Below are 15,061 nucleotides of genomic sequence, written 5' to 3' on the forward strand. Positions count from 1 at the left end.
AAAAATATTCATATCCTTGAACCACATTATTCTGCTAGAGAGGATAACTACATTGTAGTTCCTTTCTGAAGATGTGGAAAAATACAGTATAGCACAAGGCATTTTAGATCTAACTGAGTGGAGCAGACTTAGGGCTGTATTAAGAGGCAGTGGCAAGTACCACTGCCAGAGCACAGTAGAACAGATGTCTCAGGACATTGCAGGAGCAGTAGTATGAAGTAGTTCAGGAGTGCCTGTGGGATGCTCTCCTGTAGGTGAGACAGCAAGAGAATCCTCTGTGCATGTGCCATAGAGTCCACAGTGCTTTCTCCACTCCTTCCTTGGCACTGGCCCCTGATCTTTAAACTGGAGTCTAAGAACAATAAGGATAAAGGATATAGGGCTGCTGCATAGTTAAGCAGTTAGCCAGTGTTGGGGCCGTATTCAGGTAACAAGTCCATTCTGGGATTGCACTATAAATACCATATCTGGTTTTAGCTTTTGATATACAGCAGTGTTTTCCTGTGAGTCAGGTGTGTGTGTTGCCATAGAGTTGAAACCTGCAGATAGCCAAGTGCTGTGAATTACAGTTTTTTGTTGTTGGGTTTTTTGTTTGTTTGTTTTGTTTTTTGTTTTCCCACAACAGGTTACTCTGTATAGCCTTGGCTGTCCTGGAACTTGCTCTGTAGACCAGGCTTAGTCCTAACTTATAGAGATCTTGCCTGCTTCTGCCTCCTGAGTGCTAGGACTACAGGTGTGAGCCACTACTTACTGCCCGACTACATTGCATTTCTTAATAGATGACACAGACGCTGTCTCTGATGGAAAACCTAGGACATTCGTTCTGATAGAGCTAGAGTGAAAAAGTTTTAGGAAAGACTTTGTAGCGACATCAGACATGAAGTAGAGTATTGTAAATGAGGACTCAGTGGCCCTCTCTTAGTGCTGAGACTGGTTTGGGCTTTTTCCTTCTTTTTTTTTTTTTAATTTATTTTTAAAATAATTTAAAATTATTTTAAATTGTATGTTGTGGGTCAGTTATTATGTGCACACGAGTACCTGCACGATCAAACATGCCATACCCCTGGAGCTGCAGTTACCGCCTGGCACAAAGGCAGACTCGGGTCCTCTACAAAAATAGTGTGCACCCTTAACCGCTGAGCCATCTCCTCAGCCAGGGCAAGCACTCTTGCCCTGTGAGGTGTCTCACCAGGACTTTGGTTAACAGACTCACACTTGACAAGGCAAAGGCAAACCTGCCATTCTCTCAAAGCCACCCGTATCCTCATGCACGGTATAACTGTAGTGCTGTTTTGTGTCTTGTTTCCCAGGACTCTGTCTGGGGGATGAACCATAGTACACTCCATTCGGTATTTCAGACCAATCAAAGCAACAACCAACAATCAAATTTTGAGGCTGTGCAAAGTGGCAAGAAGAAGAAAAAGCAGAAGATGGTTCGAGCAGATCCCAGTTTATTAGGTAAGAATAGGTCTGGAGTCTCAGGTGGGGTGGGAGGAAGGTTTTAGGTACTGACAGTAACCAAATACATCACTACAGTCTTTCATGAAAAGGTTTATTTTACTGTGTAGTTTTAAGAGTAGTAGACAATCTTTCCTGGGCATGTAAGTGTAGAAGATGTGCCCATGTGCTGGGATAAGCAAACTGACAGTGTTCTGGTCCCTCAAACTTTAAAGCATTGCTTAGCATTTCATACAGAGATAACCAAAAAAAAAAAAAAAAAGGACGACAACAGAGCTAGTTCAGAAGCTAAAATGCTGATTTGTGCTGGAAGCGGATGTTCAGTGAAGCAGAGCTTGTTAACCCACGTTCTATAGGTACTGAGTGACTGCACTGCTAGGACACCGCGTTGTCTCAGCCAGTGAACTGGAGCTGCAGGCCTTCTCACTCCTCTGTGGTAGACACTTCCCTCCCTGTTGAGTACTGAGGGCTGTTGTCCTCACATACAGCAGCTTTCCTAAAAAAGCAGAAGCCTAAATTAGGGCTTTAAAGACGCCAGGGCGGTGGGAACAGTGTTTCATAAATAATGGATGAGAGTTGCTGGGTTTCTTAAATTGGCCCACAAGCCCACAAATAGTGCTGAAAGGCATTTTTGTTTGTTATTGGAATATTTCAGCTGTGTATTTATTTGAAAATTTGAACACTGAAGTACAAAATGAGAGTGTGAAAAACCCACCGAGTACCAGCAACTGCAGTGGAGTAGAGGGAGTTTGCTTTAGGCGTTCAGACAACAGCTGAAACAGTTGAGGACTCATTCAGGACAGAGGAACCATGAAGCCATCTTGGGAGTTGCTCGCTCTCAAGAGGCCTATCACTAAAATTCTTATCCACTTGTGGTTATGGATGTTATTGAAAAAGTCCCTTCATGCGTTAGTGTTCCAGTGTCTCATCACTTATGAGTCCATTCCCAGAGAGCCTTTCCTGCACAGGTCCACTTGCATCTTTCTTCTTGTCTTCCTCCTATGCCCAGTCTAGTGTAAATCTTAAGCCTAAGAGACTTAAATTCCAGCCAGCTGCTTGAGATTGAACCACTCGGCCGTCAGAGCAGTCACTCATAAACTTACTGTTTCTTTTAGGGTTTTCAGTCAATGCCTCGTCAGAGCGACTGAACATGGGTGAGATTGAGACTCTGGATGACTACTGAGTACCTGCCGCTGTGCCAGCCTTCCCTCTCCTGCCTAGTGACCATGGTTTCTCCTCATTGGACACAACATACGTTCACTATTTGCTCTGTCACCCTGCAACAAATCACAGAACCAATCATCTCAGGCTTTTTTTTTTTCCTAGCCCTTTGTGTCCAAGATTACTCTAAATCACTGTTGGTGAGCATCTCAGACTGTACCTAGGCGGACCAGACCTTTGTCTTGGGGGTGGCAGCTGGGATTGCTCCCCAGCAGGGCTAATGCTGGCAGCACACATTCACTGTGCGTTGGTTTCATCTACTGTCTCCTGGAAGTGTGTTGGAATCTGCCAATAGCAGATTACTTTCTCTTGTCGCTCTTCTTGTTCTGTTTTGTTCTTTCTCCCCATCCCTCTGGCCCACCCCATACAGGCAAAGGGCCTTAACTGGTGGAGTCGTGAAGAGAGTTAATGGTTAATAGACATGGGCCAGTAACAAACACCCCCGGACAGTAACTTCTCTATTGCCACAGACAGGCAGAATCTCTGTCTGGAGGTTGCATGGCCATCAGTAACATGGGGATTACATCAAAGGCTGTGAGGGGTATAGATTGGCTTGTTTGGTGTTGCTTTCCCTCACTGTTTTTTCTGAAGAAAGAATTCATGTGTTCTTCATTAGATAGTGACTTTCCAAGCAAGCTGTGGTCTTCCCTGACATACTCCAACCTTACTACTGGACAAAGGAAACCCTATGGCCTGGGACAGGGACTTAATTTTCCTTTCATATAAAAACTGATCCCCTCCTCCTCCCATAAATATTTTTACTTCAAAGGACTAGGACCAGTTTGTTTTGGGCCCTTATGTGAAAATTTGTCTCGTTTAAGAGGCATCTTTACCATATGTATGAATTTGTGTAATTTCAACTAAGATAGGGATAAAAACTTTTGCTTCTGATGAAAGCTGGGAATTTCACCTGTTCCTCAGAGCACCGTGTGCATGTTTTTCCGTGGCCCTGAAAAGGTCTTGTGGATCAATTCTGGGATGGCAAGTTGCTTGCCTTTTCTGAAAAGAGAATGTACAAAGCCTGACCATCTTTAAGACCTTCATCCGTGGACACCACTGTGCAGGAGGATGCAGTGGGGTGTGGGGATGGGCAGCACAGGAGCAGGAAGCCAGCTCCACACTTCCACAGCTAGTCCAAGTGTGCTCAAGCTCTGTAGAAGCAGGCTCTGCCTCTGCGCCACGCCTGGCGAACATCACCTGGGATAGTCTAACACCTTGGCGGCAGCTGTGGGTCGGCTGTGCCTGTGCAAGAGGCGCACGCGGTGGTGGGCAGCTCAGCCTCGGTGCCTGGGCAAGGCTGGGGTTGCTCTGAGAGCAGTTCAGTATTGGAAGATTATATTTGGTTTCTATTTTTATTGTTTTGGATCACCATTCTCCCTATCCCTTCTTACCTCTCCCTCCTAAACGTGTACAATAGCTATACAGAGACTGCTACAAACTTGTAAATAGTTTTTGGATCAAATAGCATAAGGAGATAGGGAACCATTAAAATGTGAGACTTCTCTCCTTTGCTTTGTAAATTCAAAAGGGGGGTGGGGAAGAGGGATAGTTAAATGTTTACAAAAATTTAAGCTCCCTCGGAACTTTTGCCAGTGTGGAGGAAAATAAAAAAAAAAAAAAAAAACTTAAATAAAATGTGGCTGTGGTCTCTCTGGGTGTCTTGTACTCACCTCTCTTGAGGCTGAGCTTGGCATGAAACTCTCCCTCCTGATGTCATGGAGGGAGCAGCCATAAGTACCACAGGCTTTGGAGCCACAGGCAGCCTGTGCCACTCTGGGAGGAGCAGTGACTGTGTTTGGGAAGGGGGAGGTCCAGCTGAGTGTTGGAAAGCCTTGCTGTGCCGCAAAGCCTGCCTTTGAACCACAGACCCTCAGAATGTCCTTCCCCGAACCTGTGCAGCTCTTCTAAATCAAACTCTTTGTTCCAGCAAGATAAAAGTCAGTGTAGAAACAAGCTGGGATAGAGTGGACATGTTAGGAGAGCCGAGCCCTGTTAGGTAGCATGCCCTTTGATTAACCAGGAGCCTCATTTTTCTTTTTTCTCCCTTTTGGCTTCCCAGTTAGTGAACACCACTTTTCTGGGGACACTTTTCATCTCTTGATTATGCATTTTCATACTCCTTTAAATTGTTTCCTTCCTTATTAACTGGGGTTCTTTCGTAGGGGGTGGGTGAAGGAGTCCCTGAGATGCCAGGGATGGTACTCAGGGAAGATGTGTGTTAAGCTTACAGTCTGCCACTGGGTGGCACCCTAGTCCTTAGTTTTAAAGTCCTTGGTGTTTTAGAGGATTGGGTCAGAACCCTTTCATTATAACGAAATCTTAACTAATTTAAAGATGTTTATGTTTAGCATATAATCTACATCTTCCAGTATGCTCTGAAACACCTGTAGATTGTTTGAAATGCCTCAGTTCATGGAATTGTCATGTGAGAAAATGATGACGATTATGTCCAGCACTGCTGTGATTCCCCAGAGTATCCTAGGCGGGTTCAGCCTGGCACTGCAGAATCTTTGGGTACTGAGAACCAGCAGTTTGTGTTTTATGTACTGGGTTATAAGGGTTTTTTGTTTTAACGCAAACCTTGATAGAAACTGTTTCCAACATAGCTTCAGTTCTGGTCACTGTTCTTCTGTAGAAAAATTTCAAGTTGTAGCTAGCAGTGGCCTTGTATTGGTAATTTTTTGGTTGTGAGTTAAGGAAGGGATCATCCTGTAACCTCATGAGTTGAGCTGTCAGATGGGACTGCTTGCTTTCTGAGGGATTAGTAAGGTAGACCTTTCCAGACTGCCTCTCAAGTAAGCGACAACTTGTGATAGGAGGCTAGAACTCAGCTGGTGTTTGCAGGGGCTGTTACCCTGACTTTGGTGGGGATGATGGGCTTGGCAGTGATGCTGGGTCCCCCTTCCATTGGGTTCCTTGCTGTGATGATGCTGTATTTGATTCCAGGAATAGGAGCATGGCCTCCATCACACTCACCTTCGTGGAAGGAGTGGCAAGACCACAGTGCCAAAGAGTATGTATTCACTTAGGGAAGAACCAGCATAAAGTGAGTGAATTTGTCTGTCTCCATCAAGGACTGTTTTCCTGTTGAGAGGAGGAGTTGTGCTTTAAATTTCAGGGCCAGCCATGATACTTACATTTTTCACTTTTCAAAACTGATACATGTGTGGAGGTCCAATGCTCAGGTCCTCAGGACTTGACAACAAGCACCCCCTTCCCCCCAGAATTTTTAGTGCAGGCATTTTATCTATGTATGTACAGCACACACATAACACAGTATCCTATTTAAATGGGCATAGTAGTGATAAGATTGATGACTACTATTCAATATAAAAAGCCCATGTGTGAGTCTAATGAGGCAAGTGATGCTCTGAGATGAACATTCTTGTGGGGTTTGTGAAGTAGACCTTCACCAACAGAGCAGCTAGCATGCAGTGCAAACATCTCTCACAGAAAGAAGCTGGCCATCTAATTGAGTTTGGTAGGACCCCAGTGAAAGCCTAACTGACAGTGTCTTTAGTGGTGCTTGACCAGCTAATTCTTGGTATCCTACTTTGCTTCTCTGTTGCTATTGATAAAAACCAAAACCAACTTGAGGAAAGAGGTTTATTCATCTTAAAAGTTGCAGGGAAAGTCAGGGAAGGACCTGGAGTGGGAACTGAAGCAGAGGACGTAAAGAAATGCTGTGCTGGCTTGTCTGCCGTGGCTTACTCAGCTACCAGGACCACGAGTTCAGGGTTGGCACTGCCCACGGCAAGCTCATCAATCTTTAGTTGAGAAAATGGCCCATAGATCGACTTCCCTGTCAGTCTGATAGAGGCATTTCTCAGTCACCTTCTATCTTCCCAAATGACCCAGGCTTGTGTATCAAGTTGACAAAACTTTAGCATGACCTACAAGCCACTTTACAAGTGATAGGCTTGAATATATAGGTAAGGCACAGCATCTCAAGTAGGGGAAAGCCACTATTTTTTTTTTTTTTTTTTTGGTTCTTTTTTTCGGAGCTGGGGACTGAACCCAGGGCCTTGCGCTTCCTAGGTAAGCGCTCTACCACTGAGCTAAATCCCCAGCCCCGGGAAAGCCACTATTTTGATGGCTTTAAGTTGACTCAGGGAAATGTAACCATCTCTAAAGCAGTGTGGCATGGCTTCTAGAAGGTTTCGTTTTTATAACTGTCTTCTGATAACCATTTCTTTCTGTCTTATCTCTGGGACTGCAGTGCTTACCCGGGATCACGGATCATCAGAGAGCACTAAGGCAGACAGATGTGTAATGCTCACTGTCAGATATTTGATTCCCTAGGATTGGTGATCATATACAACTTCTGCTAATGCTAGTTACCCAGAGAGGCTGAAGTCCTCTGTGTGGGGATTTCAGCTCTAAGTGTACCAGTGAAACTAGAGTTTCCCCTGTGAGACAAATAGCATGTTGACTCTGAGGGCATAGGGTGACTCCTTCCCCACAGCTGCCTACAAGATGTCCTTGCTGCAGGGCTGGCATTCTGGAGATGGACTTCATAAGATGGTTTGGGCACGTGGTTAGCTGCTGTTGACCTTAGAAAACAGCCAAGACTCTTTAAGGATTATTTATTCTTAGCCCCAAAAGAAGACATTAGTGCCCCTCTCCACTGTCTTTGTTACTATTAGAAATAAATGGTCCTTAAAATGATCAGTGGGTCAACAGTGGGTTTAGTTGCATGTAACAGGAAAGGCCAGGCAACAATTTCTAATGGCTTATTTCTCAAGTAGAATTGGAGCTCATCAGTCTAAGGCTCGTGGTGACTCCAGGACCTGGATTCTTTCTACTTTATCAACATGACCATGGCTTTCATCCTTAAGATCATTCCAAGGTGACTGTTAGAGTCCCCATCTACATTCCTGTATATGAGACAGGATGAACGTGTGGACAAGGCAAAAGCTCAGGCAAAAGTTTCAAGGACCTTCCTTGCTTGAGAGTCTCACTCTGCATTTCCCACCTTACCAAGTACACATGTATGCCATATGGCTAGTTCTAAGAGATGGAATAAAATTTGGAATTTTCTCTGAGTATTTGCAGTCCTAAGTGCCATTGGGATTCTGGCACTAAAAGATGGGAAGAGTGGGTGTTAATAATTGACGGCTCCCATGGTTGTCTCTTCTCTGGAAGCAAGATAGCTGTGTGAAGTGGTTGAGTTTGTGCAAATAGATCTTGAGAGGCCAGCATAGTGCTTCAACAGGTTGACCAGTGGAGCAAGGATCTTCCAGTGAGAAGATTCAAAATCTGAGTTTCTGCCTTCTGTTCTTACACTGGGGTGGTGGTGAACCAGGTGGTTTCTACGAGACTCTGAGTACCCGGTTCTGTACACAGCTGAGTTTGTTTGGATACCCTGTTAGGATCCTGTGATTTGGATGTTGGTCCGGTTGACTGCTGGGATGGTAGCACTGGCAACTTTGTGTATTTGTTTCCACCTCTGTTGTGGCATCAGAATATCAGAGAGCTACAACGTTAAGAGTACCTTAAAGTCTAGTTAACTAAACAGTAGAATCCCTAGCCTCTGTATAGGGAAACATGTTAACAAGTGACAGTACATAGGAAGTAGGTAAGGTTCTTATCTCAAGAAGGAGGTAACCACTATCTTAGATGTCTTTCAGTTGGATCAGGGAAGTCTTCTCTCCAAGGCAGTATACCATGGCTTCCAGAAGGCTCCGTGTTAGCACTTAGCTTCATTATTAACTGTTCTTCCTGTCTTGTCTCTGAAACTGTTCTCACCGTCAGATTGTTTGGGGGTAGGCTGTACATTGTCCTGTTGTTGGTCTCTGTTTTAGTTCCCATCTACAGCAGAAGCAGCTTGATGAGAGTTGAAGGAGGACTGATTGATGGATATGACATTATGCCACGTGCAGTCATTTTGTTGCTATGTAGTAGTATTACATTACATTAGCAGAGTGATAGGTTTTCCCATCTGCTCATGCCCTAGAGTCTCAGGTCCTTGGCCACTTTGAGCAGTGTCATGGAGAGGGTCTTAGAAGTGGCCTCAGCATCTGTGTGTGCTTCTTGCACTTTTTCTTTGTCTCCTTTTATTTTTATGTTCGTTCTTGTTTCTCATTTTTTAAAATTATTTTTTATTTATATGGCTGTTCATGTTATAATGGGGGGAATCTGAGAGGAATTGGGTGAGGAGAAACTATAATCAGACTATATTGTATTTTTTAAATCTATAAGTAGATGAATATAAGTGGTTTGTTTTTCCAGTAACATTTGTGCCTCGACCACAGCAGTATGTCTTGCAGGCACGTCAGTGCTGTGAGTCATAGGTCTTGTAGCAGAGCAGTATGGGTAAGTACCTTTGTCCTCAGGTAGCGTGTACAGCAGAGATGGAGCGCCTAGTTGGTCACCAGCTCAACTTCTCCATGTCCAATGACACAAGTACTGTCTTTGCAGTAGGGCCTTACCATTGGGTTGTGGAGAGTATCCAACAGCCTTGGCAATTGCCTGTGCTGTTTGGTGGGAAAGGGGGTGGTCATGGAACCCTTGGCCAACAACTCAATAAGACGCAACCCATTCGTGGTGGAGGAAGTTTTGCTCTGGCATAAAATGTCCAGTTGGGGTGTTGCCTTCCCTGTTATACAGTGTGTCTGTTTAGACTCCTTCCACATGTGTATATACATTTTAGGAAGCTTCTACACCAGTAGACTTCCATATGTTTTTTCAAGGGGCCTTTTGTGTTACTCGTTCCTCCCCATCATCCCTCATTACCCTGTCCTCCTCTCGCCTTCCTATCTAATCTTCATAACCTAGCTTCCCCTTTGTGTCTCTGTAACACTACTTTCTATTTCCTCTTCCTTGGCAAAGCCGTTCCCGACTCCTGGTAACTTACTAGGACCTAAACCCCTATGGTTGTTCACATTGTAGCACATGTACAGAAATCTTAGAAGTTCATATCCACATATAAGAGAAAACATACAATGTTTGTCTTTTGGGGTCTGGGCTACCTTGCCCAGGATGATTGGTTTTTTTTCTAGCTTCACCTATTTACCTGCACATTTTTATTTATTTATTTATTTATTTTTTGGTTCTTTTTTTTCGGAGCTGGGGACCGAACCCAGGGCCTTGCGCTTCCTAGGTAAGCGCTCTACCACTGAGCTAAATCCCCAGCCCCTTTATTTATTTTTAACAGCTGAATAATATTCCATTGCATAAACGACGTAATGGTTTGTTTGTTTTTTTTAATCCTTCACCAGTTTGATGGACATCTAGGCTGTTTCCAGTTTCTGGCTATTGTTAATGGAGCAGCACTTAACGTGGACGCATACTTGGTATTTATGTCCCTTGTCATTAAACACTTCTGTTTCCTTGAAACAGTGGGGTACATGCCCATACTGCAGTTATAAAAATTAGGAGATTAATGGTATGGAACAAATTCAATATCCAGGCTGTGCTAAGGTATCAACAGTCATCCCACCAAGAGCCTCAAAGCCTGCATAAGAGCACACAGTGCAGTGGTCATATCTCGTCTCTGGAGTCTCCTTCAATCTGAAGTCCTTGGTTTTTCAGCCTATCTGCTTTTCATACCTTGGCATGTTTCAGAGAACAGAACAATGCTTTTGAGAACATGCCTATTTGGCTTTAACTGGGGTTTCCTTATGATTTGACTGCAGTTATGCCATTTTTAAAGGGTGCTGAAGAAGTGACCCCCCAGTAAGTGACACATGGTGTTGGTTTAAGCCATTACCTCAGTAGCTTGCTCAAGGTGGTGTGTGCTGAGTCTCCTCCTCACTGAGGTACTTGTCATCTTTTTGGTAGCCAATAATGGCCTAGTTACTCATCAAACTTGTCTACTAGTTTTAGTATCATTGCACCTTCTGCTTGAACAATAATTACTTTGTCTACATTCCTCTAACACTTAGAGTTAAGAGTTAACACTGCCCTGGGTTCGGTCCCCAGCTCTGAAAAAAAAAGAACCAAAAAAAAAAAAAAAAAAAGAGTTAACACTGTCTCGTGACTTTTGATACATTGCACACATCCTAGACAGGCTTCAATCTGGTCCTAATTTTTATTCAGGAATTTTCCATTCATCTTCCTTGTATGGCTTGTTCTTGAACAGCATGGGTCTGAACTACATGGGCCCCCTCTGAACATGTATGGGCTTGGGGGACAGATTTCTGAGGATTTGAAAACAAAAACTTACAAACCATATAACCTAGAAATATCAGAAAAGGAGATCACAAATCTAAAATAGTCTTTTTTAATTTTTCTACAAATTATGCCCAGCCTATTATAAAAATGTATCAAGCCTTACAGACTTGGTATTTCCAAGAAAACATGGTATAATCAAGAAAAATGTGAATGAATGTAAAGATGCAATATTAAATCATAATCACAGGAAACCAACATTAGTACCTTCTGTGGTGCCAATTTTGTAGCCACTTCACATGGCTTGTGACACGCTTCACATGGCTTGTGCTGGGAGCATCCATTAAAGGCACAGTATAACACTAATCATCCCCATAGGGGCAGTTTGCTCTCTGGTTGCATCTCGGTTGCAGATGCCAGTGAAATAATCTCTCACCGTCCTCTTGTATTTTCTACTGGCTATAACACACCAGACTGTTACCAGTTTTCCTTCAGATTAACAACAGACCATTAGTAGTAATGTTTGGGGGAAACCAAAGGTTCAGTACCTCTAACTTCAGTATTGTGAAGAGGCAATTCCATTTTCTCAGTTGCTTAACCCTATGATACACCAAAGCAGTCTTGTAATTGCTAATCCATGTCAGTGTGAGAGACAACCGCAGCTACAGCTCAATAGACTTGTGCTGCCCAGCAATGCTTTGGTCATCAAGGATTGTGGTCCCATCAGGTCACACAGCCTCGTGATTTGGTAGCCATCTTCTATTGCATACTCTCACGTGTTTTGTACAATGGTGAAGTTACCTAATGAGTATTTCTAGTGGCATGTTTTTGTTAAGTGATGTGTTGCTGTACTTACAGAAATATCTCTGAAGTGAGTAGCAGTGACAGGAGAGGGGATTGCAGAAAGTAAGAAAATGGATAAGTGAATCTAGCCAGATGAGATATGGAGCCTATCTCAGAAAAGATCAGTTACGTCCCTGGTTAGCAGAGGGTCCCTTTCTGTAGGCCAGTGATATGTGGCAGCTCTGTCGTGAAGGCAGGATGAGGAGATGGGAGGGTATTAGCATCCACTGTGGTGGGTGGGTGTGGGCCTGGATTCACAGCTAAAACATTGCAGCTGCTGGAGTACGCATAGGAGGTGGTTTTCTAGTCCCAGTGGCCGCTCAGCCTCCACCTAAACCTGGTCAGCTGCATCATCTTGGATGTGATCATCTGGAACTCAGAAACAGCAATGGGTACCAAGAGCCCAAACATCTATTGTCCCTTTGTTGGGATGTTACCACGGGAGAAGACAAGTCAGCATCTCATGATACTCAGTTAACCAAAACATTATTGATCCAGGATTCTGATATAGGGGCCTGGACATCTGAAGCGATCATTAACATTAAACTTGTCCAGATACGGCCTTCTCAGCAGAGCAGGACTATCAGGCACAGCAGTGGGTGTGCACTGCTATAAGACTGTAGCCTGGTGATGTCCTCTGGATGATTCTCAGTGCAGAAGCAAGTGGACTTCAAAGAGTAACAGCAGCAGTCCTACTCTGGCATGGAGTCCAACTTAGTCACAGTGAAGGAGAGGAAGACACGACCCACTTGGCCTCCCCCAAAAGAAACCAAAATTCAGAAGAAAACAGAAGACCAAATTCATCTTGGTGAACAAGCTACCTGGGTTCTTGCTCCTTACCAAATGGAGCAAGATCAGAATGGGCTCCCACAGAGCTTCATATTCCTTCTGCAAGTCAGTTCCAAAGACTGAAGAGACACAAATTTCTCCGGGCAGTAGCCCCACGTTTCAGAACCAATTTACTGCTGGTGTGATGAAATACTGTGGCAAAATTAAGGGGGCAAGAGTTTATTTTGCTCACAGTTCAAGCTCACTGTGGCCAAGAAGTCAGCATAATCTTGAAGCAGATCATGCGTCACATTGTCACGGTGCCTACATAGTCACTGTCTTAGGGTTTTATCGCTGGGAAGAGACACCATGACCAAGGCGATTCTCATACAAGGACAACATAGCACTTTCAGAGGTTTAGTCTGTTGTCGCCATGATGGGAAGCATGGAGACATCCAGGCAGGCATGGTGCTGGAGGAGCCTAGAGTACTACATCATGATCCAAAGGCAGATAGGAGACTGTAATTTTACACCAGGACAGAGCTTGAGCTTAGGAGACCTCAAAGCCCATCCCCACAGTGACATACATCCTCCAACAAGGCCACACCTCCTAATAGTGTCACTCCTTATGGACCAAGCAGTCAGACACTTGAATCTAAGGGGGCTAAACCTATTCAAACCACCACAGGCAGGAAGCAGGGGAGATGGATGAAAACACACCTTTCCCTTTCTTTTTATTGGCAGGGTGGATCTTCACCAACAATTAACCTAATCTGGACCCCTCCTAGGTATGCCCTCCGGCTTATCCAAGAGATTCTTCTGAAGCCTCTCATTTGGGTTTGTTTTTTGGCTAAGCACCCAATACATGTAGCCGGCTCTAGTCTTAGTCACACCCTGCCTCCTTAGTCTGCCATCTGAAAACTCTCACCCCTTCTCTCCAGGCTTGTAGTACTATAAGTCAGCAAAATCTTCCTGAGAGTACTTGCCCATTTGTTGCTGGTGTACATTAGCAGAGTAGTTTGTCCTTGATCCTTCCTAGCTGGTGGCATCTGTCTCATGTGGACAGGAAGAGAGAGTTAACCAGGGTGGATCTTGAGAACAGGCATCCTCTTGAGAGGGGGCGTAGCAGATGAAACTGTCGAAAAGAAAAATAGGCCAGGGAGGTCTGCACATTTGGTGGGACACTCTAAGATTTGTCTGTTCTGCCCAGGGATCCCCACTCAGATTGAAGGTCTCCATTGTTTAAAGGTCACATATGAGAACCTGACCCTACTGTGATCCAGCTTATCATTGCATTGTGCAATTAAATCTGGGGCCTGATTTGCAGCCAAGGAAGCTATAAGAAATACGTGTTGTGTGTATCAAATCTCAAGTTCTCTGGTGTGCTTAGACTCTTAAGTCCTGAGCTGACCACTTTTGGTGAGCATTGAAGGACATAAGAGTAGCCAGTGTATGGCCTTGTCTTGATCAGACACTGTAAACATGTGATTGTACTAGCTCCTGTCTCTAATCCCAGCACTTGGATGAGACAGGAGGATTGCCACGAGTTTGAGGCCAGTCTGAGCTATGTAGTGTAATCCCCCCCCCCCGCCTGTCTCTCACACACTCCATAAACCTTATATTTGATAGCATTTCGTAATAAACTATAAGTTGGGGTTGGGGATTTAGCTCAATGGTAGAGCGCTTGCCTAGCAAGCGCAAGGCCCTGGGTTTGGTCCTCAGCTCCGGGAAAAAAACAAACTATAAGTCTACATGTGGTATAGCGTGTTATGTAACAAGTATCTCACTTCACTGGCAATGAGGTCTTCATAGCACTTGAGGTCAAAAGGGCAAGCAAATCAAGCCAGAAATAGACCTCTGGGGGCCTTTTTCTGGGGACCTTCCCAGATATATCTGTCTTGGTCAGGAAACTGACTAGGAAACAGACTACTCTGGGCATCCCAAGCAGAAACAATTCAGCTGTCAGTTTTCTATATAGTGTTTAATGTCCATCTCAGAAGAGAGGGGGGTTTGTAGCTCAGCTTTCTGTCTTGTCTCCGCTTCCTGATCCTGATGCATGCAAGCATCTTCTGCCAACATGAGCTGTGTCTGTCACCATGTCTTTCCCCCTTGAACTGTGAGCTAAAATAAAACCTCCCCTACCTGAAGCTGCTTCTTTTAGGTGTTCCACCACAGCAATGAGAAGAGTAACTAACATACTGGTGTCATAACTACCTAAAGGGAATCCAGAAGCCTGACCTCCAGCCTCCTGTGGCTGCACAAACGGCCACCACCATGGAATAGTTTGTCACTGTTACCACACAAGATGCTCTCAGAAATCTGAAAATAGAGCCACTGCTTCCCCAGCCCCTTCCAGTGCTGCATTCCCACTGGTAAACTCAACAGGAAGTCATCTGGGGGCCACACTGCAGGGCACAGGAAGGGGGACATGGGGGACATTTAATGAAATTTTATTAACTCGTTAAAAACAAGCTGCCACTGTTTGGCGAGTTAAAGTCATAGGGGAACATGGCAGGGTAGGGAAGCCAGTGTTTACTCCATTTAAAAGAACTGTTCTGTATGTATGACAAAGCATTTTTATCTGGAAGATACAAAAATATCCTAAAAATATAAAGTATTAGAGTGGTGGGATAAATAAGCAAAAAGATAACTCCAAGCA

At 44.3% G+C, this 15,061-nt stretch overlaps 2 protein-coding genes across 17 annotated transcripts in view; both read left to right on the forward strand.

Annotated features, from left to right (window-relative positions):
- Nucleotides 1-4,327, forward strand: part of Gigyf2 (GRB10 interacting GYF protein 2) — a 125,785-nt gene extending 121,458 nt beyond the window's left edge. For 15 of the 16 annotated variants that reach the window (XM_039084707.2, XM_063266510.1, XM_039084708.2 and 12 more), the window contains 2 exons: nt 1,311-1,458; nt 2,574-2,757. In XM_039084707.2, the coding sequence (XP_038940635.1) occupies nt 1,311-1,458; nt 2,574-2,641 (216 nt within the window). In that variant the 3' untranslated portion in view covers nt 2,642-2,757. Of the gene's footprint in view, nt 1-1,310; nt 1,459-2,573 lie in introns of all 16 variants that reach the window. The other variant, NM_001427666.1, reaches the window with a different exon arrangement.
- A 15-nt stretch (nt 4,328-4,342) lies between these two features.
- Nucleotides 4,343-15,061, forward strand: part of Snorc (secondary ossification center associated regulator of chondrocyte maturation) — an 18,452-nt gene continuing 7,733 nt past the window's right edge. The window contains exon 1 of the mRNA XM_006245417.5: nt 4,343-15,061. This exon is cut by the window's right edge and continues 6,507 nt beyond it. The gene's annotated coding sequence lies outside the window, so the exon portion shown is untranslated.

Source organism: Rattus norvegicus, chromosome 9 (genome assembly GCF_036323735.1).
Source record: "Rattus norvegicus strain BN/NHsdMcwi chromosome 9, GRCr8, whole genome shotgun sequence".
NCBI classification, from domain to species: domain Eukaryota; kingdom Metazoa; phylum Chordata; class Mammalia; order Rodentia; family Muridae; genus Rattus; species Rattus norvegicus.